Source organism: Melanotaenia boesemani, chromosome 4 (genome assembly GCF_017639745.1).
Source record: "Melanotaenia boesemani isolate fMelBoe1 chromosome 4, fMelBoe1.pri, whole genome shotgun sequence".
Lineage (NCBI taxonomy): Eukaryota > Metazoa > Chordata > Actinopteri > Atheriniformes > Melanotaeniidae > Melanotaenia > Melanotaenia boesemani.
The window spans coordinates 23,382,133-23,405,830 of NC_055685.1; the positions used below are offsets into that span (position 1 = coordinate 23,382,133).

A 23,698-nucleotide genomic window follows, 5' to 3' on the forward strand; every position below is an offset into this window, starting at 1 on the left:
GATTTAAAAGGGGGATAAAGGGAAATTAAATAGCAATAAAACATAGCCTTTAATATAAAGTGAAAAGAAGAGTCATTTTACATGTAAAAAAAAATGTGAACAAACTTTTCAGCACTCAATAGACTGGTTTTGGCATAGAGTTGAGAAGAAAAAAAACAGAAAAGGTGTGAGAGAAAAAGACAGATGAAACAATCCTCTCAATAGAATCATAAAAAAGTTTTTTTTTTCTTCATCTTTACAGTAAATTCTACAAATTCAAAACCAGAGCTGAGAGATGAACACAGAGACGAGCTTTGCTCACCACACCAAAATCCCTCTCATTCTTTTTTTTTGTTGACTTTGTCGTATATAATATATATCCATGTATCTATTTATATATAATATGTATAATTTGTAGGGTATGATCATTATTTTACAGGCCAGAGCGCTAAGGCAAGGGACACACTGAAACATTTAGACGTGATCATTCCTTCCAGACGGTTCTTTGAACATTAAATGTGGCTGAGGTGTCCACCTCCTCCATTTGGGACTGCAGAGAAGTAGAAGGTGGTGAAGAAAGGAAAGTGGTCTTAGAAGAGTGTATACAGCCAGGGTGTTTGGCTCCCACTGTGTCCTGAGAAAACTCAGATAATGACTGAACCTGACACACTTGACCACTCCACCCCAACCCCACTCCCCTCTTACAGCCTGACTTAAAACAAAAAAGAGATGAAATTGGAGAGAGAGAGAGAGAGAGAGAGAGAGAGAGAGAGAGAGAGAGAGAGAGAGAGAAGGGGGGGCACTTTGATGGTTTTTTTGTTTACCCAGTAATTTTACACCCCTGTCCTGTCTGTCCTGTAACATGTAAGAGAGAAAAAAAATGTTTTCGTGATTTTTGATCAGTTTATTAAATTAAATCATCCTCTTCATCGTTATTTTTCATTTAACTTTTATCTCCTCTTTTTTTTTCCATGATTCCTTGAGGAGCTGCCTGTGTTTGCTTGTCCCAGTGTTCCAGGAGATCAAAAACAAACAACCATAAACACTGAACTAGGAAAAGACTGCTGCCCATTTGAATCCCCTCCCATTCATGTGACACAAGCCAGCTGTTTCAACTACTGAGAGAAAAGGACAGTAACTATCAAGTCAGTGTAATGGTGTGGGTATTTGTGTGGCAGCAACCGTGTGTTTTATAGCACTGTTATTTATATGCATTTTGTAAATCTGCTCAGTTGTGAATATAGGTCCTTCTCTCACGCCATCTTCTCTCATTTCCTCTCAGAACAGATTCTCTTCAAAAATTGCCATCAGGTCACTCTGGAAATTTATATCAATGGTGTCCGCCATCTGAAAAAACACAATGACAACAATGAGAAATATTACAGATTATTCTAAGATTATATATTAATAAAAAAAAAAAAAGAAAGGGAGGGGTATCATTAGCAGTTTAGTTTGTACCGCTTCTCTCCTACGCCTCTCCTGCTCACGGCGGCGAGCCACCTCCCTCTGATGGTCGAGAGCGTTCTGCGCAGCTGAGGATGGTGGAGGTGGAGCTTGCTGTTGTGGAGGTGGGGCCTGTGGGGAGTGAGTGGGTGGAGTTGAGGCTGGAGGTGTTGGAGCAAGTGGCGACTGCTGCTCCTGACGACGGCGGGCATCTTCTTGTGCTCGGCGAGCCTGCTCCATCGTGTCTTCATCGTCACGGCTACAACACAGAATCAACGACAAAAGTGAGGCAACTGGTTGCTGCTGGTTTAGTCACAGAGCTCTAATGACAAACCACATTATAGAAGCTATGTGTAATAAATCAATATTAACAGTCAAGATACGGACTGAGTGGAACATGTAATGAGGACAAAGTATATCACTCAATTTAAAAGTAAAAAAATAACTAAATGGCTGATCTGTAAGTAAATCTTTTAACTTGATGTTTTTAATATTGTTTTTTCCTTTCTCTATTGTTTTTAATTTTAAATTCTGTTTATTTTCTGATGTGTCAATGTCTCTGTAAACCACTTGAAAAGCACCCTGTGCTATACAAATAAACTAGGCTTGCTTTAAATAGTTTTTAAGTCGTGGGTAATATAATATTGTATGTCTTTACACACAAATTAACAAGAGAACTGCATTTAAGAGCACAAACACTAGGAGAGATGGAAACAGGCATCTTTTACATACTGAAAGCAGTAAATTTGAAACAGAATTATAATTTACCTAAAACCCAAGCAAAGTGAGGAATTTCTAAAGTCACTGGAAGCATTTATCTATTGGACACTGACAGGTACTAAACACAACATTTACAAATTAACTGCCAGCTTTCATCTTCACAGTGTTATGATTTTTGCTGACTCTTTTTTCCCAAGAAAGGCTGCCCTCTGTTGGACATTTGAGGATTCAGATGAGTGAGCATTTTGCTGAAGGGTAATAAGAGTGCAGTGAACACTGGGGGGGAAAAAAAAGACAAACATGTCTCAAGGGACCAAGTATCCAAGTTGACTGTTACTTGGTTCAGAATTTAATAAAAGCAGCAGCTGCTTTGAATGTAATAAAATTAAAAACTGCTTCTTTAAGAAGAGAAAAAAAAAAGACTGAAATATGTACTACAATTAACAGTGTTTTCACCTCTTTAAACATGACAGAATCAGAGCCGACTGCATCTTTCCTTCTACACAGTTTTCCTCCCACCTACCGCAGCTTTTCTTGCTCTCTCCTGGCTTGCTCTGCTTGTGCTTTCAGCTGTCTCTCCCTCTCCTCCTTCTCCCTGGCCGCCCGTCTGAACTGTTCGAAGCTGTCGCTGGAGGAGCGCACCGCGGTAGCCGTTGTGGATTGGGACCTCTGAGCCAGGCTGGCCCAAGAACCCATATTCTTTAACTTTACATCCTAACAAAAAAGGCATAAAGAGAGGTGAGGGTAGAAAATGGCAAAATTAACAGAGAAATCAGATAGATGAGTATAATTCAGTGTGGCTCGTTATTTTCTCATATTACATTTGTACACACCTGTATCTTCTTGGGTGCAATAGGAGTTTTGGGTTCTTGTTTGATTTTGATGTCCTGTTGGGAGCCAGGTGGGGCTGGGGAGTCTGGGAAGTGGGGAATGGGGCGAGAACCATCCAATGGCTTTATATCTAACCCTGAGGGAAGCAATAAGATTCATTTTAAATATACATCTGGAGATGTCTTCAGATGTGAATATTTGAAGAATATGAAGAGAATTAAGTCCAGATGTATGATCATGACAAGAAATACAGAGACTTGAGTAGAGTGCAAATAAGGCTGGACATGATGCAGAAACCACTGTGGAAATCAGCTTTTTGTTTACAGCATGTCCAGACTGGCTGATGAGCCTCTTTAACTATCCATAATGATGCTTGTTTTGTTGTTGACATCAGTTGCACATGTATTTGTATATATCCATAAATATTGACAGTGAATATTGAAACTCGTGTCAGCAGAAAAGGGTATGATGCAGCAACCGTTAGCACACATACACACACTTTCTTGCAGCACATGCTATAGAGAATTATTCACTGTACTGATACAGCAGGTGATAGCTAATGTTCACAAGGAGTCCGGAGTGAATATATCTGATGTTCATGCTGACATGGAGCTCCTCTGGAACATGCTTACAAAATGTTAAGACTGCAGTAGAAGTATAGAAACTGCTTTTTATATCTTGACAGGAATCAAAAACATTGAAAAATGGGTTCAAAAACTATGAAAAAGCCATAAAAAAAACTTAATTCAAATTAACTCAAAGTAATTAAGAAATAGAATATTTGTCACAGCACAGCAGAGACAGAGAATCCACTGTTTCAAATATAAAAATGTCCAAAAATGTGGTTTAATATCACCAAAATTAGCCAATTTAGGGCCATCAGTCCCATTTAAGAGTAGTTTCTTTAGCTCTATATGAACAGATTTTAGAACTAATCCAACACATGACCGTGTACTCACTGTGTTTGCTGTCTGGTTTGTGTGTGTCTTGACGGATTGCAGGGTTGAATGGTGATGGGGGCAGAACCGGTGAGTGTGAAGGCTTCTCCTCTTTAATTTCCACAAGATTGGATCTCTGCTCCTACAGAAAAACAAATTTGTGCATTTACATTTTCAAAGATCCAAATACAAAATCAATCAAAATTTTCCACAAATCATGTTCTTCAAGAAAGCTCTTTTTGTAATGTGTGTGTGGCTCATAGTATACCCTTTCAGCACCTTTGTTTTGTTGCATACATTCACCAAAAACATGCATGCATTACAATGACAAATAAATTGCTTACATGCTTCTTGGTCTGGGAGGGTGACTGCTGTCCCATTGTATGGAACTGAGGAATCTGAGGAGAATGCATCAGAGGAGAGGGGCTTTCACGCAGGCAGCCTATATGAAAAGGAGACAAGAAGTTTTATACACTACAGTTTAATTTGATTCCAGATTTAATGAGCACAGACTCAGACTAACTAATGCGACAGCTTGGCCACAAGTAGATATGATTAATAGCACATTAGAATTAAGCCTCACATAGAGCAATGAAGTCAAAACAACAACAAAATCATGAGTATAACTTGGTTACTTATTCTTGCTCATCAATAAGCAATTATTCATGCAACCGGGCACACTGACCCCTTAACGAGGATGTGTGTGCTGCACTGAACATAAGCGCAACATAAAATGAATGTGTTTTGTCAGCATTTCATATAGAAATATTTACACAAATAAAATGTAAAAATGAAGTCCATACCACTGCATCATCACCAAGTATTTGCAGGCAAGCTATGATCCTTTGTTGTTGCTTTTTACTTTCGCACACGTTTTGACAGAACATGCACACTTTTGCAAAGTCTAACAGTGCACATTGATATAGAATAATTTGTGAAAACTGGACAAACTTAAACCAAGTTTAAGGGTATCAATAGATGTAAAAGAGGTACATTGTTTTTCTTGAGAAGCCATGTGTTTAACAAATGGTGTTAAGAAGTGGGTTATATGATATATTGTGCATACTGAACTTATATTTATTTAATGCACTTTAATTTGCTGAGTGTGGAGGGATGAGAGCTCCTGATTTTTTTTATCAGTGGAAATCCTAACACAATAAAGACATCTTACCGGTTGAAAAAGGCTCTGCTTTGTTTCGTGGTGAAAGTTGTTGTTGATGTTGGTGTAGCTGCTGCACCTTCTGCTGCAGGACTGCCCCCTTCTGCTGCTGCGACACTGAAGTGTGCATAGGCGGAAATGACTGTGGCAGGTGCCCTGAGCCTGGTCTCTGCGTGAGGGCAGGAGTGGTTGTCGTCATAACCTGTGTGTGCACCAGCTGGGGCATCAGCTGGGGTGAGTGTGTGTGCAGCTGCTGCGTCTGCGTGGTGGGTCTTGCCTGAAGCGACTGTAGAAGGGTGTGGACCTGACTGAGAGGCAGGGTTTCAGAATTGGTGGGTGTTGGCTCTTCATCGTCCTCCAGCAGAGCTTGGGGAGGCTGTGCTGAGAGGGTACCAAGGATGCCATGTGATGGCGGTGAAGGGACCCGTGGGCGCGGGACGGATTGGGGGAGGTTAAGGGAAAGGGTGGGTTGAAGCTGCGGTGAGGAAGATGGAGGTAAGGAGGGAAGCGAGGATGAGGGAGGTTGTGAGGGTTTGGGCGGAAGTGGTGCAGCACGGTTGCTAGGTCTCGATGGTTGCTGGGGAAGAGCATTATGGATCGCTGCAAGCAGAAGAAGAACAATGTCAGAATACTTGACAGCAGCAAAGGGTACAGGAAAGATTGGAGAATAACCAAAGACAAAACATGTTTAAGAGCTTTTTCTGTGTGAAAAATGTATTATAGTTGTACATCGATCTAAACTAGAGCAGGTAATAAAAACATTAACTCTACCACGTTAGCGTGTTTGGTATTATTAGAAATTTTCTGGCTGAGTGCTGCTCCAGCATATTTACCTGGGGAAGGTAGAATTGGATGTTGGTTTAGAAAAGGATGCGTCTCAGTGGGTGTTTGACTGGTGGGTGTGTTTGCATTGAGAATCCCTGTTGCAACACGTGTACCGGCAGTGGTAATGGTTGCACTGGGCTCTGTGTTCGACTGTGTTAAATGAGGGTTCATGAAGTGAGCCAGGGGATCAAATCCTGAGGTCATTAGCTGGGAGGAGTCCAGAGATGGGACTGAGACAGGGACAGGGGGAGGGTGTACGAATGGTGGCTTCGATTGGACCAGCTGAGGCTGACTCTGAGACGCAGAAGTGACTGGGCCCACTGCACTACTGAGGGGCTGGTGCTGAGGTCTTTTTGTGTCTTTGTTGGTTGGCATCTTCTTCTGTTGCTTGGGAACCAGCCCTGGAGACAGAGAGAAATGAGGAGCCAGAGAGCTCTATGAATAAGGATATAAATGTTGAAGAATTGCCGCTGGTAGCTAACCAAATACGACATGCTTGTTCACTGAAATCTGTAAATTACCATTTTCAGAGTCTTCACTATCAGAGGAGTCACTGCTGCCTGAAGATGAGGATCCTGTCTTCATCTTTGTCACATTTGTCATTTCCAGAGACTTCTCTACTGCAAAAAAGCCACAAAATTGAGAAACTCTATCCAGTGATGGACACGATACTAAAAAACAAAACAAAAAAAAAGTAATTAAGTATAGTTAGCAACGGAGCTACAACATTATAAAGGTAATTAAATACTCGGAAAAGTAAGCTGCGCACACTGAATGGGTCGGCTACTTTACCGTCAGTCAGGCGATGGGAGAAGTGATGATGAATGGTGATTAAGAGTTTGAGGAGAGGAAAGCGTTTGCCAGTGGAAAGAGGCTTTACCAAAGCAAAAGAGGCATTGATCTTTCAGGGCGAAATTGATCATAAAAATAAATTTACATAAAAAGTAAATAATGAAGCTATAATTTGTATGCATTTCTTTAAGTTTGTAGTCTGCAAAGAGCAACAGTGCCCACTGAAGGTCTCTTAACATAGAAGGAAAATTAGATGGATTGTAACAGAACTTTGCTGCCTAGAGCAGCTGAAAAGATTCATAAAATCAGCAGATGTTATTTGCGGAATCATATTAATGCAGTTTTCTATTAAATAAAGAGCCACACATGAACATTATCAGGTTGGAACATTTTCTAAGTTTCTCTGAAACCGACTCTGGTTTGTTTGTTCCACCAACGTGGAGCGTTCTCGCCGAACAAGCTGTTGGATCTGAGCGGGTCATCTGGCTGATTGCCTGGTTTAATAGAGTGCGATAAAAGGTGCGGACCTATTTCGATTGCACCTGGTCACTATTCTGCTCAAGCGTTGAGTGTATTCTCCAGCTTCAGTCATATCACTCGTGCAAAACCAAAATAAATATTACAACAATAACGCGTTGTCAGTAATGTTTCCTCAGTAAAGGAAACGCTGTTTTAACGATGGAAAAAGTAATTAGTTAGATAACACTGTTAGTAACGTCATTTACTTTAACACCGTTACTCCCATCACTGATAACAGGTGCACAAATAAATAATCTCTGAATATCAACCCTCCAAACCGCTGAGGTAAGAACTTTCTACAGAGTATAGTGAGTGTCAAGATTCAGTGAGCTGAAGCAGTGAACCAAGTTAGCGTCCAGGTAATGGTCGACGCAAACTGCGTGGGGAAAAAAAACACTTTTAATTTGTCTTTTACCAGCATGTTGATTTTGCTGTAGTATGGCTTTTCCTGCCTCTGCATAAATGTCAGTTAATTGGCAAAACGTGATAAAAACAAGGAAAATGTCCATGATTTGGTTTGAGAGTTGATCATGTTTTAATTAGGATAAGTTGCCTAATAAAGGCAGTGACTGAAGTTTAAATTACAACAAAGTGTCTTGAGATGACTGTCATTAACCGGGGTTACTTAAATAAAGCTAAATCAAATTCAATTACAATTAGTTGTAAGAAGTTAGTTGTTAAGAAGATTATATGCTGTATGCAGTACCAGTCTACTCATTCAAAATCAATGAGTGGATGTGTCATAACTTTTTATTGGTACTGCATTTTGCTACACAAAACAATAACAACTGTTCCTTCAGTGAAGTTTGTGCTCTTGAAACAAACTATTTAAAATGACTAAATGGGGAATTTCAAAGGATTACGATATAATTAACAAAAAAGTTTCAGTTAAAGTCTGATCGATATGATTTTTTCTTTTAAAGAAAGTTAGGAGTGGGCGTTGGGACTCTAACGTATGTTTTGGGCTTCAGAGGAATCGTACAGACCAGTTCATAAAATAAAATCCTCCAAACTTTCCAAGTCCACATGAATTAAACAAAAGCATGATGGTAACACAATTAGGATTATTGTTATTACCATTCATTAAACTAATTATGTGAGTTTAATTCAGTCTGTGGTGAGAATTGGATTTGGATTATGGATCATAATTCAACCAAAAAGCCATTTGATTTTCTGGGCTAGTCAAATACGACTTAATAATCACAGATAATAAATGTTGTTTACTGTTACTTCGTCTAATGGCTTAATAATACAAGACAAAGCTGAAGCATCACATGAAAACTTTGTACTTACGAGTCCTTAACCCCAGCACAAACAAATAAGATAAAGCAGCACTTAAACAAAACCTCAGTCTACTTCTGCAGCAACCTTCTGAGTCCTGTGCTTGTGCAGTGATTAGGATAACAAATGCTTTCTATGATAGCCTCTTAAAAACTGCAGGAAAGCTTGCTGCAAGACTGGACTGACTGGTTCTTAAAAAGGACTCAACTCACTGTTTCTCTGAGATGACTGACAGCCCAAATGAGAACATTTAATTACAAATTTGGATGCCAGAGCTTAATGCTACAGTTGATATATGGGATTTCAGAAGGGACCTTAAAAAGTACTGGACACATATACAAGAAGCTCACCTGTTGTTTTTTTCTTCTTTTTGAGGCAGCTGGAGACATATTTCTCTAGCTCTCTCAGGGTGGAGGGCTTCAGAGTCTCAAAGTCAATCTCGATCTCATCGGGATTTGAGTTTTTCAACGAAGGCTCACGGGTTTGGATTATGTGCACGACTCGACCCAGTTTGTCACCAGGCAACTTGTTTATGTCAAGGCTCAGCTGGCGCTTCTCCTCGTACGACATCGGCTTGCATCGGTCAGCTGACATGCTTTCAAATACATCTAGAGAGGAAAACATCATGATTGACACTGGAGCTTTGAAAAATTACAATTTGCAATGTATTCAGTATATATGCAGGTAATATACAAAAATAAATGCACGCATATTGTATTTATATTTTGTGGTATGCATACCCAAATCATCCTCTGCTTCAAGAGAAGCTGAAGGGACAAGAGGGACTGGGCCTGGTTGAGGGGCTGCAGCTGGGCGACTGTTTTTAATTCCCTCTTTCTTACTGTGATTGACAGATGATTAGATTAGCTCCAGCTCAGGCAGCAACAATAATATCTTGGTTTGTTATGGCTGTCCCCTACCTGGGCTTTTTCCTGTCCTTCTTTGCCATCACAGGATCCTTGCTGCTCTTGCTTTTCTTGGAAGTCTGAAGCATCCCAAGAGGTGGCGTCTCTACAGGTTCCTCTACTCCCATCTTCTTTTTGTGCTTTTCTTTCTTTTTCTCTTTCTTGTCCCTCTCTTTCTTCTTGGGCTTGCTGGCTTGTGGCTGAGAGAGTGCTGCCAACTGCTCATGGACAGCCTTAAGCTAAAGGTCACAAACACACACAGTTGTGGTCTTATGAGAATATGAGACCTACTGAAATCTGTGCGCTCCAGCTTTCACCCAGGTTTAGTAAAGCTGTTCTGCATGGCCCACCCACCTCCCCCTTCCAAATCCATTCTCTAACCTGTTCCTGTAACTCAGCCAGTCGCTGTTTCCTCTCTTGTTCTGAGTCTCCGCCCGAGGACTCCGATTCAGAAGTACTAGAGCTGTCACCTTCTGAAACAGCAGACGGAGGCGGAACTTGTCGAGTGGAGGGTGCAGGGTGGAGGACCGACGATGGTGTGGGAATAGGGGTGGGCTCCTCAGGATCATCAGGCATTTTAGCAAAACGCATTTCAAACACATCCTGTTAAGTGTGAAGACAGCATGAGAAATGGTGAACTCGACTGGAACCACAAATATATTCCACATATTCTGAATATTCTTATGACCCCAAACTACTAATTTACAGTGTTAAAAGGAAAAATTTGAATATCCTTCTTTACTTTTCTACTATTATGTTTCAGACTCATCTTAAAATTAATTCAGTTCACTCTGTTTCTTATCACTTATCACTCAGCATGTAGTGACATAACTGTCAGCAAAGGGGACATCTTGGAAAGTTTATGATTTTATGGATTTATCAGAAAGCACAAACTAGAAAAGTCATTTTCAGCCAAACCAAACATCTACAGTCTCAAAGAACACAGCCAGCCTGGCAAGTCGCTAAAGAATTAATGAGAAGCGATCAATGCTGCCCTTTAACCCAAGAGAGGGATGAATTTGGACACACTTAATTTAAACCCTGGACATCAACATGCTGTTAGGAACTTAATTTTACGACCTAGTCCCATTTTGGTGCACAAGTTGTCTACAATGTTTTTGTGAATTGTTGTTTACCTGTAATTTGCGCGCCATGGAAACCACATCATGGTCTGGAGGATTGTACTTGTAACAATTTGAGAACATCAACCTGACATCTGCAGCAAATTCTTGGGCTTCTCTGTATTGTCTGTTATCCAACTTTTTCTGTAAAAACACAACAAAGGAGATCAGAATCTTGTATGACTTCCTCTTCATTCATGTACTTTTGTAAACCGGAGAACTGGAAATTAGGAGCCTGAAATGTAACATATTAAGCTCAATTTAAAGATCTCAGAACTTTATTTAATGCTCCTTAACACAAATATTGTACTGGCAGCCATCAAAACCTATGTAACTTTAAAATCAGAGGTTTGTGCAGACTGGCCACCCATGCTTATAAAATCACCTTGATAGTGCTGAGATCCATGGGGTGCTTGATGATTTCATGGTAGTCATGTAGGCCAAGAGCTTTTGCATCAACAGGTTTATAAAAAGGCCAGGCATATGACACGTGTTTCTTAGAAAGCATTTCTTTAACAAGGCGCGCACAGGAGCGTAGCTGCTCCTGACGCTTTGGCGTGCTTATCCCTCCGGTCTCCACACCTCCGCCCAGGTGCTGCGAGTCTGGCTGTAAGGGGTCTCGTTTGGGTTGTTTTAATGGACGACTGTTTTCTCGGCGCAGCCGAGTCGCATCTGATACTGGAGGTGATTCACTGAGCTGGTCATTGGCTGTGGGTGTTGTCGTATCCGCTTTCCTCTTCTGGCTCTTCCTTTGCTGTTGGAACATGACAGATTTAAGGTTAGAATCTGATAATATTCTTGCACCTTTTTAAAGTTGCTATAGACTCATTCTTACCTTGATGAGAGCAGGGGAGCTCTGCAGCATAGGGGTGGGATGGAGGCCTGGGTGGGTCAAAACTGGAGGAGGAACTGATGTCATGCCTTGGCCTAGGACGTCTGGGGTTGAAAGAGGGAATGGGGTTAACAGATGTGGAGCATGGTTGGTGGGTGTGGGGGGCACACGTGGGGGCTGAGGCTGGGCTAGTGGCTGGACCAAGGGCTGAACTAGGGGCTGGACTAGGGGCTGGACTAGGGGCTGGACTAGGGGCTGGACCAAGGGTTGGACCAAGGGTTGGACCAAGGGCTGGACCAAGGGCTGGACCAAGGGCTGGACCAGGGGCTGGACCAAGGGCTGGACCAAGGGCTGGACCAGGGGCTGGACCAGGGGCTGGACCAAGGGCTGGACCAAGGGCTGGACCGGGGGACCACGGGACTGCGGAGTGGTTGATGGTGATGGAAAGCCTCTTGTATTTGGGGTGGTTGAAGGGGATGATGAGTCTTGGCCTGAATCTGACTTGTGACATGTGATCAGACCTAGAAAATTAGGACACAAAGTGTAAACATGAGAGGAGCACAACGATGTAATCAAGGATAAAAATGAAAAGAAAAAAAAAAAAAAAAAAAAAAAAAAAAAAACACAACAACAACATACTTGCTGATGCCTACTTTAGACCAGTTGGACAGTAAAGGATAAACCAGTTAGGCTTGAAACAACCAAAATCTAACAAATAATGTTTTGACAATGAAACAACTGAACAAATACGAGTACAAACTAGTATGTGTACAACATCATGATGTCAAAATGCACCTGCATTCAAATATAACTGGGGGTTCCTGATCAAAAAAAAACCTTGGATGATCATTTTTAAATTTAATAAAAAGAAAAGAAACAAAATCAAATCCATACCAGACTCCCGCCTGCCTCCACGACGGCCCTTGGTAATGACAGCAATCTCAGTCTCTTCCTGCGGCATCTCTGTAATCTTCTGGAGAAAGATCTTCTCCAAGGCCTCAGCCATCAAGACAATATCATCTCCAGGCTAAACACACAGAGGCAAATGGACAGGTGTAGGGGAGTTAAGCTCACAGTATAGACACTGAAATATGAAGCATAGCTTTCTAAAAGTAAAATGTTTGAACTTGAGGCAGCATGGCATTGAGCCACAACTTGCCAACATTTGCAGGCTTTCTTTAGGAGACTGGGACACACAACAGTTGTGGCTAGAAACACTTCAGTCTGTATACTGTGCTTTAAAGATCATTATGCTTTAACATTTGACCTCATGTGATTTGCCTGCTTTTAGTCAGCATATTCAGCTATAAATGTTTCTTCTAAAGAGATATTTATATATACACACGTTAGTCGCGTGTTAACGCAACGATTAATTAACACAGTTAACTTTTAGGTTTTTTTTGTTTTGTTTTTTTTTTGCTAGCTTTGATCACAGAAACATGGCATCCATGTCTCCTTTCCCTGCTGCAGCGGTGCGTCTGATGTAATCAGGGGAGACCGGGTTTATTAAAATGATGAGACATTTTCTGTCTGGAACTTAAGAAAGAAGAAAAACCGAAGTTTCTCTTTGTCTGTCAAAACCCATGCAGATGGGAAGAACATCGTGCTTTTTGGACAGGAAACTGCTCCCAAAAGACAATGAAAAACAGTTGCAGGTGCAGGTAAACAGTCAAGCTAAGAATGAAAGTTTAGAGAAATTATAGGCCAGAAATCTGGATAATGAAACACTGAAGGTGCATGGATGGAAGTTATCGTGCATATTGTGAATATTTCTCTCTCCTCACCATCTAGAAGCTGTGAGATTCTAATCCTGCTTTCTGTCTGTTCAACTGATGCCGATAATCATCACATATTGTTCCTTCTGTTTAGAAGGAAGCAGCTTCACAGCTTTAAATTCATCCTGCTGACTTTTTACCTTTCAGTTAGTAAATCCTGAACATTTCATCTTTCTTTCTCATAAATATTTGATTTTATAAATATATATTAAGAAATATTTTAACTGTTGCTGTTTAAAGAGAAAACTGCTGCTAAATGTTTATGTGTTTAGTGCAGGGATCTGCAACCTTTCCAATCCAAAGAGCCATTTTTCCCTCAGCCAGCTAAATAAAACCTGTTTAGAGCTGCAAATGTTACGACACTTTTCAAAAAGGCAACTTGATATATATTTTTAATGAAGAGCCACCATAGGATGTTTGTTATTTTTAAAGAACCACATTTTTATTTCTATTTTCAGGCTTTAAAATAAAGAAAATAAACCTTTATAAAAAGAGGATAGACAGACTTTCTTTTAAACGCTGTAGATATTTGTGGAAAATTATGTAAAGTAAAAATTTTTAAAAAAAGTTCATGGTTTCCAACCTAATGACAGGAAAGATAGATTTAAAATAAGTATTGTAGTCACGTATTTAGAGGTATTGTGGAAGGTCCATAGAGCCACCTGCAGCTCCAGGGTCGCAGGTTGGAGACCCCTGATGCAGTGTTTGTAAACCAAAATTTACTGCATTTTCTTTATATAACTGTAGGCCTTCTTTTAAAGGAAAGAGACGTTTTGAGTGTAACAATTCGATTAATCACAGTTAAAAAATTTAATAGTTGCCCAGCACTAATAAATATATATATATATGTATATATAATCAAACAGAATCTGGCTAGTCTCCATGAGCCTCACAAATTGTGTGTTTGTAAAATTCAGATATACAGGTTGACAGCCACAGATCAAACAGCTGATGTGCTTCGAACCTGGGCCATTTGTCTGTGATGTGAAAATCTTGTAGTGGAAACTGGCCATTAATCTGAGCGCTAAAACACTTGAGCGAGACACTGTCATTTTCTTTTTTGGATGTCATGTGGGATTACAATTTCTAAAGCGGCTAACCTTGTTGTAGATGTAGCAGTTAGTGAACATTGTGTTGAAGTCTTGGATACACTCCTGGGCATTCCAGTAGTAGTTGTTCTCTAGTCGTTTTTTTATCGTACCCATGTCCATAGGAGATTTTATGATCTTGTAGTAGTCCTTGATGAAGACAGAAAGCCGGAAAAAGAACATTAGATTTAGATGGTGATACATGGTTTCATACATGAAACAATAACCTTCTCTTTCTTCAGACCAAAACAGACTGCTGCGTTAAAACAGAGGCAATTCCTACACAGCCCTCAGTCCCAGCACTGAAGCACGTTAATGACGCTCCACAGTATAACATACAGTATATTTACTGTACAGCAGATTTCAAGCACTGTAAACTGAATGTTGCCTAACAGTTTTTGTCTTAAATATGTTTTTTGAGTCGTTTATGCCTTTTATTTCCTAATATTGACGTGAACTACTCATCAGTCGATAATAAAAACAATCTCAGATTTCACTTAATCTTCTTCTGTAAGACCAAACCCTGGAGAAACAAAAATTTACTTTAGTAACTATACATGCCTTCTTATTGACTGTGACAAGTAAAACGCACAGAAAGAAGTGTTTTAATGGAGTAAAAAAGGTAAATTGGTAAAAATGACGTGACAATAATTTATTCACTGCTGGACGTTGCACTGCTGTGTAATGCTTTCTATATAATGTTCATTTCTAGCTACAGCGCTAGTATGTGCTTTGAAATATGAAGTTTGTTTACAGGCATATGAGAACAAAAAATGACTCACAGGTAAATTGAGTTTGACTGCATCAACAGGTGCTTGAAAGGGCCATGCAAACTGATGTTTCCATAATGTCTTCAACACCACTTTAAGCAGGTACTGAAAAAAAAAATTTTTTACAAAAATAGTCATCAGTCAAACTGAGGACAAATAACTGGATTAAGTTGGCACACAGCAACGTGAACCAACCTGTAGCTGGTTGGTCTGTCGTTTGGGTCTGGAAGGGTTCCATGTTTCAGGGGGTGAAGGGTTGAAGGGGAGGGGCGGTGGGGCAGAGGGAGGGTTCTGGCTGCTGCCCGCCTCCAGTCCGTCTCCCATCGCAGCGGTAGGTTGCAGTGACTGAGCAGACAGTTTAGGCAGATTGGACCTGGCAGGGGCAGGTGGAAGCGGGGGGGCCCCCCTCAGGCCATTACACTCCTCATGTGACTCTCTGAAAGGATGATCATATAAAGTGTTATGTCTGCTGTCATTAGCATGAACGTGCATATCACAGAATCCAAATTTGAATCAACTTTCACCAAATAAACATCACATACATCATTGTTTATCAGACTAAGAAAACAAACCATTATCCGTAACTCAGTGTGTAGCAATGTCCTACATGCTCCGATTATCTGCCTTACTTTCAGAAGCTATTCTGCTTTCAGCTCAAACAAAGGACAAAGTTGACCCTAATTTCATCTTTGCGTTAAGCTGCGCTGACAAAAGTTAACCTTTGGGGCAACTTTTTGTCCTTATTCAATCTGCTTTTTATCAATGAGGCCACAATGTGTTTGTTTTCATGCTCAAACAAATGCATGGATATAGCTTTTTTTTTTTTTTACCTTTTAGACTATAAAATGACTTGACACAAAAGTAGGGGTTGGGATATGATCAAATTTTCTATGTACTGCGAAGCAGACGTGGAAAATTCTGAATCAATTCACAGTAAATCGATTTTCCATAAGTTACTGATAAAGTAATGTTGATGGAAAGCAAAAAGAACTCTGATCAGCTAAGTAAAGCATTTTTTACTCCTCAAAAGCCAGTTGTTCAAACATAATCTGATCGGATTTTGGATATTGGATTAAATCTTGAAAATGGGATGTCCTAAAGGGAAAGAAGGATTCTGAAATCGGATTGGATTATGTAATCCAATCCTAGTTGTGATCTGGATAAAGTCTTCAGTTTGTGCTGATTAAGTTTTGAGTAGGATTTGGATGACTTTGATCCAAGAAAGATTATCCTGATCCCAACAGGGGGTAGGATTTTAAGGCAGATTTCAAGAAGAAAATGTGATGAAACTTTAAATTTGAACAAATAGTATCTTTTTAATCAGTGCATATGCTGATATTTACATGCTGCATTTGACTTGTTCACCCATTACAGTGATGAAGCAGATAAAGTAGACATAGGCAACTTATTAAGCCTTTCAGCAAAGTACAGCAGAAATAAAATAATAACATGATCTTGTCGCCATGAAATAAACCCCCAAACAAATAACAAACACAGATAAAATAATCCATGTTCCTGTCATTCATCACTGCATAATCAGAGAAGAACCTGTCAAAAATAAAGTCTAACAATTGCATCCCTTATTACACGTCCAGTCAGGCCCTCATTCGGACAGAATGCCAGAGGCTGGTCTGGTTAGTCAACATGAGGCTCGGGTGTATTTTAACACTGTCACAGAGAGGGACATTGAGCCTTTTTTATTTAAGACGTTTCCAAAATATCCACAGTGTAGTTGTTAATAAATTTGTTTTATAATTGTTGTGGCTTAGATGAGAAGTCATAAAATTATAAGTCGAAGTGAATATTTATGATTTCTGTGTGTTGTTTCGAAATGAAAAACACTTAAAGTAACCTCATATTGGCTCTTCTACCTGATGTTCTTCACATAGCTGGTGGTCCACTTTGTTTTAAGTTCTGGTAATCCGGATTTGGTAATCCTGAAAACCGTGATTCTGGATCAGGGTGATCCAATCCGATGCGGCTTTGAACAGCTGGGATAAAAGTACGATGGATTACATGATCCTCCATCCTGAAAATGGGATTCCCGAATCCGGAGAGCTTTTATCCAGATTAAATCTTTTGAACAACTGGCCCCACAGGTTTTAGGGCAATATACGTTTTCACTTGAAAATGTAAAAAAACAAACAAAAAAAAAGACAATATATAGAATCATATGATCATAAAGTGTTAAATAATTGTCAAAGATATCACAATCAAATGCATCCCCATTTTAATGTTATTTTAATCCACTGTTAAGTCTTAGATTGGCTGTATTGAAGCTTTTGACCACCATCTTTTTACTTCAAAACTGACATTTATAAAGGCCATATCGCCCAGCCCTACTTGAAAGCAGCCCATCATACAGCAGGAAGCACATGAAAAGTAAACAACTATTTGTCACTTGACTGTAAGAGCTGTGCTGTCTGTCTGACATTGAAGGTTCCCTTCATGCTTGAGAATGTCTTTTTAAATATGTTAGTGTCCATTTGAAAGGTGTTTCAATCAATAACAACATAGTTAATGTAGTTATATGATATATGTAGAGTCAGGGCTGAATGATATATTGAATAAACTCAACGTATCCTGACAAGTTTCACGTGAGATATACAAAATATATATATTGCCTAGGGCTGCAATGATTAGTTGACGTTGTCGACAATAAAAATAGTCGCCAATGAATTTAGCCGTCAACCATGGTCAGCAAAAAAAAAAAAAAAAAAAACCAGAGTGAGACATCGTCTTCTAATCCTATCTCTGCTGAGAGTTGGACATGCGCAATAAAGTCCGCCAGGGAAAAAATATAGCGGCCGATCACGGAACAAAACGGCAGAGGATGTCAAAAATCTGGAATAACTTCACGTTAAACTTACAAAATAAATTAAATACATGTGAGATTTGTAAAGCGGACCTTGCATAGCATGTAAGTACGTCTACATGCTGGAACATTTAAAGATGAGGAACGTCGGACTTAAATAACAACCTAATGCAAGATTTAAAAGCTGAAAGTTAAATAAGAGCCATTTAATATTTATGAGAAACATAATCCTATTAGTCGACTAGTAGTTTTAATAGTCGACTAGTCGATTATCAGAATAATCATTAGTTGCAGCCCTTATATTGCCAACATCGGGCAAAAACTGTCACAGCAGCGTTTTAAGCCGTCTAAATGTGATTTTCAAATCAAATCAAATTTATAAAGCACTTTTCATTCTGAAGGCAACACAAAGTGCTTTACATGATTAAAAAAAATTCAAGCATATTTCAATTCATGCATATTAAAAAATAAATCAAGCCTCTAACACATCAAAATAGAATTACATAATTAAAAAAATCTTTCACACAGTCGCACGCACACACATGTAAACACATACAAAGCATCCCCCTCAGTCTCTAAACTTAATGTAGGTAGGCCTGTCACGATAACAAATTTAGCTGTACGATAAATTTTCTCAGAAATTATCGCGATAAACGATAATATTGCGCAGAGCGCTAATGTGTCATTTTGAGACCATTCTCAACTAATATAGTGACATATGCCGTAATAATGCAAGTACACATTTTCAAAGGTCAATAAACTAAATAAATAAAAGCGCCTTTTTCACTGTTGCATCTTCAAATAAACTCCAGACAAGTAGACAAGCATGCCGGTTTTAATGACGAACCAAACTTCAGCACTTTACATCGAACAAAAACCCGTGTTCTTCTTCTGCTCTTCAAAATCTACTGCTTGTGAAACAAAGTCATTCTGCCCTCTGTTGGCCTTATAAGTAACTACAACCCAGCAGTTAGCTGGGATACCACATTCACATACGCCGGGACACCGGCCCAAAAGTTATGCGGCCCACTGGGAATCCTCCCAAACCTCTCGATTAGCCGGCATTGCTCTTAATGTGTATTTTGTCATATACGGTAGTATATAGGCTGATTCTATTTGCGTAATGTGCCTGCGGATTACAGGGGTTATTACGGTAGACCAGGAAGTGGGGGCTTTGTACTGACGTCGTAAGCTAGAATGTGTGTGTTCTGCTTACATGTGGGAAGCAGCGAAACAATAAAAGAGGAGATGCTTGCATCTATTATTTACATATTTCAGCATGAGAATCGGAGGTTTAGCGCGAGAGCGTGAGAAGCCACTTAAATACGCAAGTCTCATGGCCATTGCGTGTTGGCAGCCGTGCAAAACAAATGCGGCTTACCGGCTCGTGCTGCAACATGCTGCAGTCAAGTGTGACACTAGAGAGATCACTCCGCAAGAAACCAGAGCGTTTAGTCGAAATACTCCATAGTGAAACCTATTGTCATACACAGTCTATGGTAAAGGGGGGACGAAAAAAAATTATCGCGGCCGGCAAACTTATCGTGCTCTTATTTTCTTATCGTTCAATTAATTGACTTATTGCTTATCGCGACAGGCCTAAATGTAGGTATAAAATATTAACAGTAATAAACATCTGGCTTGATGCCGCTGTGAGGAAACAATATCATGGGGATCCATCCACATCAGAAGCCAGTCCACCCATGTCCTACAGTGGCTGCCACCATGGCAACCACCCCCAATCAGGGCAGACCAGGGCCCACGCCACAGCCATCAGGCTGCTGTGTAGGGCCCCAGCCACCCAGACAATGGGCAATCAACGCGGCAACAACCCCCAGACTGAACAGGCAAACCCCCTAGTGTGGAGGATTCCCATGAAGAAAACACTGGAGTTAAAACAAAGATTAAAAGATTTCTTCATAGTTTTGCTTCTCTCACTCACAGCAGACAGACAACTCACTCCCCGTCCATCCAGAATGCTCTCCTGCACACATGCGCATTGTTGTTTCAGGTAAGACAGGAAAAAACATGGACACACGGAGTACGCAACTAGCTATTTAGCTAGCAAGAAGGTTTACAAGATGGAAGCTGAATGTAAAATGTCAATTTCAAGCAGAAATTCGCCTCAGAAATAATGACAATGACGAGGACACTGATTCAGCTGTGCGTGTTTCCCAATAGATATGGACTACTTCGAACATGGCTGGCCCGTCTGTAGTCCTGCCCAGTAGGGAGATCCTAGCAAGAACAAACTCATAGCAATCTAGAAAACCTGATATTTTCTGGGGGTTTACATGTTGGATGCTCTCCAGCTGTAGTCTAGTCTACCAGAGAAGCAGGAAACTCCTTCACCTGCTTCTCCTCCTCCAGGTGCTTCTATTATTGAATAAGAGTTGATTTTAAACCAGATATTTTTGTATGTTTTACAGGTGGTGTGCTCTCTGTTTGCTAGTGGGAGTGTAGCTCACGTGTGTGCACGTTGCACGGCATGTAGAGATGTGACGTAATTATATGTCAACTAAGAGTATGATAAATAAAACCAGGCTGTTTAGTTTTTATAATAAAAGGAAACAATATAAGCCTGTTCTAGAAGAAAGGGGACCTTAGATTACTTCTCTTGTGATCTGGTGCAAAACAGAAATAACCCAATAAAATAAGATAGTATTTTAATATAAAAATAATGAATTAAAAAAATATAAAAGATATTTACTGTGTTATTATAGAAAATAAAATAAACAAACCTGAATCTTTTAGGGGTGATGGGGATTGCTGTTACAGGGTTGGTTGCCCCCCTAATATAGTGGTTTGGGAAACACTGGTTTTTATTAAAAGTTGATCATTGCAGGTGTTCAAAAAAGTATGTAAAACATTGTCCTTCATTTGCATAAAAAAAACATTATTACACCCTTTCATCTGATCATAGCAATCTTAAGAAAACCAGATATTTTCTGGGGGCTTACATGTTGGGTGCTCTCCAGCTGTGGTCTAATCCACTAGGGTTATCATATCTCAGTTGGTGAGGCAGTAGTTTCCTGAGGGTACACGGGATGTTACTCAGTGACACACTGTTGAGGCAAGGAAACCACAACCCACCGAAAGCCAAGTGTCACACCTATGACAAATGGGAAACATAAGTAAATGCAACATGCCATCTATGGGTTGTTTATATCCAACATTAAAATAACTTAAAAGATGAACATCTAGTCATACATCCACAAGTATTTGCAGTCAGAGCCCATGATGTCTGCATACTAGAGAAAGAGGCTTTTCATGCAATGGCTAAAAACAGATTATGTGTTCTTCCATAACAAGCAATGAAGGCAATGACCCCATACTTCAAATAGATCCATGGACCAAAGAAGAGTGAATTGGAAAATACTTTCAAACTTTCTAATATTTTATAACCGGGGTAGTCCAACTTATCAGAAACCAAAAAACACAAAAACCTGAGCCTATGTAAGACGACCACTATTCTCATATTTGATTCTTTAAGATTTCTTATTTATCATAATCCATCGCTTTTGCTCCTTTCTGTCAGTTCAACACCTCTGTAGCAAGTTTGAAAATATAAGAAACCCTTGAAAGCATCTTTTGATTTTGACTCTTTCTCAATTAAGAATAAAAATGATAGCACACCCACAATGTGGCTATTCTGCAGTTTCTCAGCCTTGGGACGCTGCTGGGCAGAAATGTATATGATAAATGTCAATGTGGCATCAAACAAACCAGGAATGCAGAGTTTGGAAAGTTACATAGCGTGACTTTAAGAAACAATTTGAAAAGCATCTTTAGGCATTTTGTTACTAGCTGGTTACTGCAAAGATGTGAAAGGATGTTAAAGCATGTTGTACCACATACTCACTTCAAGCCCATCAAACTATGTTTTTCCCTTAAGTATTTCAGGTTAAGTTGGCACATATCAATAAATTGTTTCACCCCACTCTTGACAATACATACAAAAATGAGGGTGGTTCAATATATGTACATAGTGACTGCGTTGAGTAAGGGACAACTCCCCCTTCTGAGAACCAAAGCAATCAGGGTGAGATCGGATGGATGAATTTTTATAATCACACTTCAGATATATTGCACAAGAATTTAGGATACATTTTAAGTGACCTGTATGGGATCAGATTTAGCACAAGTAAAATTTCCTGCTTTTTTTTAAATATTTTGAAACATTTAGAACATTAGTTTATAATGTCTAGTAAGATCAATCGGACGGTCGGTCTGTCTGTTTGTCTCTCTCTCTCTCTCTATATATATATATATATATGTACACACACACACATATACATACACATACATATATATATGTATGTACACACACACACACACACACACACACACACACACATATATACATATATATATATATATATATATATATATATATATATATATATATATATATATATATATATATTTCAACATAATTTTAATTCACCGGCAGACCTAAATAGTACAAAAACTAATAGCCAATGCCTACTTTCTCAATATCGTGGAACATTTATACAAACAAGATATATTGTTTTTAAATATTACTTTTTAGTAATTCTATATGTGGGCAATGTAACAGAATTATATTGATATTAAGAACCGGGAGGACTTGCAATATATCCCAAAGTTCCAGTATTATTTTATGCTTCTTTAAAATATTTTAATTAGCCATTATTTCATGACAACCAGTACGTTATGTGAAAAACGACGGAAGACAATGACATGAAAGCTGTTACTTCACACGGAAATCAAGTCCACAAGAACAATTTAATGCAAAATACGTTTGATAAACAACTTTTCCTTGCTAACCTTCCATGTCAGTACGTCGCCATGTTCAATGTGATCGAGTGACAGCTCTGCACGTAAATGCCGTTTCAGAATACAACTTTGACCGGATTGATATTCTTGAAATGACGTACGTCGCGCTTCACATGAGTTTCTGCGCCATCGCGCGTAATCTACGCTGCTGAGAGGACGTAACTTATGTCACGAATACGGCCTACGGGGCTACAAACAAACAGCCTAGCAGCTAACTGGCTAGTATGATACCGACATGCAGCTAACGTGCACACTGACAGCACGTAGTGTCCATTGCCACAAAATTGACCTTAACAGAAGTACTGAGAGAAGAAAGACACAGCACAAAACATTCGCGAGGATATCTTATCGTGCACAATTAAGACATAAAAAAAACATATATTCCTTGTGCCCGTACCGGTGCAAGGCCTGAGAAGACAGCTCATGCTCCGCTTGCCGAAGCGCTCACTGACAGCGCGGGAAATACGGCACTAACGATCACGCTAATGCCTTTACTGGATCCCTGGGAATATATGCTTTCGTTTGATATACCAATGTCATGTATACAGAGGCAACGAATGTTACCTTTACCTTGTTTAGTCGGTTGTCAGCGGTCGCAGACCTTCCTCGCCCCAAATCCAGAACAAACAGTCCCGTTCCACGTCAATGACGTCAGACGCAAATGGGCAGGCTGAATGCATGTCACGCGAAATGTCAGCTACAACTCCTCCTCCTCCCACGGGTAACATCATGCAATACCCTGTAATCATTTCATCCTGAAGCAGATGGATTTCGGACAAACAAAACGAATAGGTAAAAATTTAATTAATTTAATTTAATAATTCAGTAAAAGTGTGCGTGTATGTGCAGACATTCTAAGCTGAAGAATATAGTGCTATTTTTTTCACTTAGATGTAAATTTTATCAATTTACCTTATTTCACCCATTTCCTTAAATATGTGACTCAACTAAGAAAATGTCTCAAAACAATTCAAAATGTGTGCACCTTTGCATTTTTTTTTATCGTGTATATTCAACACCCTTGAAAATCTGAAAGTATATGTTCACCGTGTTAAATACTTCACCTGTTCTTGTGTTGTATACTTGA

General features: G+C 39.6%; 1 protein-coding gene across 5 annotated transcripts; it reads right to left on the bottom strand.

Annotated features, from left to right (window-relative positions):
• Nucleotides 1–268: 268 nt before the first annotated feature.
• Nucleotides 269–23,282, bottom strand: LOC121638178 (bromodomain-containing protein 4-like). Of its 5 annotated transcripts, XM_041982754.1 has the most exons (23): nt 23,182–23,264; nt 20,754–20,905; nt 15,174–15,414; nt 14,991–15,083; nt 14,221–14,358; nt 12,240–12,372; nt 11,631–11,866; nt 11,349–11,570; nt 10,899–11,267; nt 10,529–10,657; nt 9,774–9,995; nt 9,408–9,631; nt 9,228–9,328; nt 8,838–9,095; nt 6,417–6,515; nt 5,904–6,296; nt 5,083–5,670; nt 4,256–4,353; nt 3,933–4,053; nt 2,976–3,109; nt 2,666–2,856; nt 1,438–1,681; nt 269–1,326 (listed from the first exon to the last, which is right to left on the bottom strand). In XM_041982754.1, the coding sequence occupies exons 3-23, from the start codon at nt 15,300–15,302 to the stop codon at nt 1,258–1,260; spliced, it is 4,191 nt and encodes a 1,396-aa protein (XP_041838688.1). In that variant the 5' UTR covers nt 15,303–15,414; nt 20,754–20,905; nt 23,182–23,264; the 3' UTR covers nt 269–1,257. The 5 variants fall into 5 exon arrangements, with proteins under 5 accessions (XP_041838688.1, XP_041838687.1, XP_041838684.1 ...); XM_041982753.1 differs by having other exon boundaries at nt 6,417–6,512; nt 11,349–11,866; XM_041982750.1 differs by having other exon boundaries at nt 11,349–11,866.
• Nucleotides 23,283–23,698: the final 416 nt, after the last annotated feature.

Excerpts from the sequence above, each read along its gene's own strand:
- LOC121638178 (XM_041982751.1), bottom strand. The coding sequence starts at position 15,302 with ATGGGAGACGGACTGGAGGCGGGCAGCAGCCAGAACCCTCCCTCTGCC. Across the intron at positions 15,084-15,173 it reads GACAGACCAACCAGCTACAG|TACCTGCTTAAAGTGGTGTT; the intron begins GTTGGTTCACGT and ends TTTTTTTTTCAG. Across the intron at positions 5,671-5,903 it reads TCCAATTCTACCTTCCCCAG|CGATCCATAATGCTCTTCCC; the intron begins GTAAATATGCTG and ends TTCTGCTTGCAG.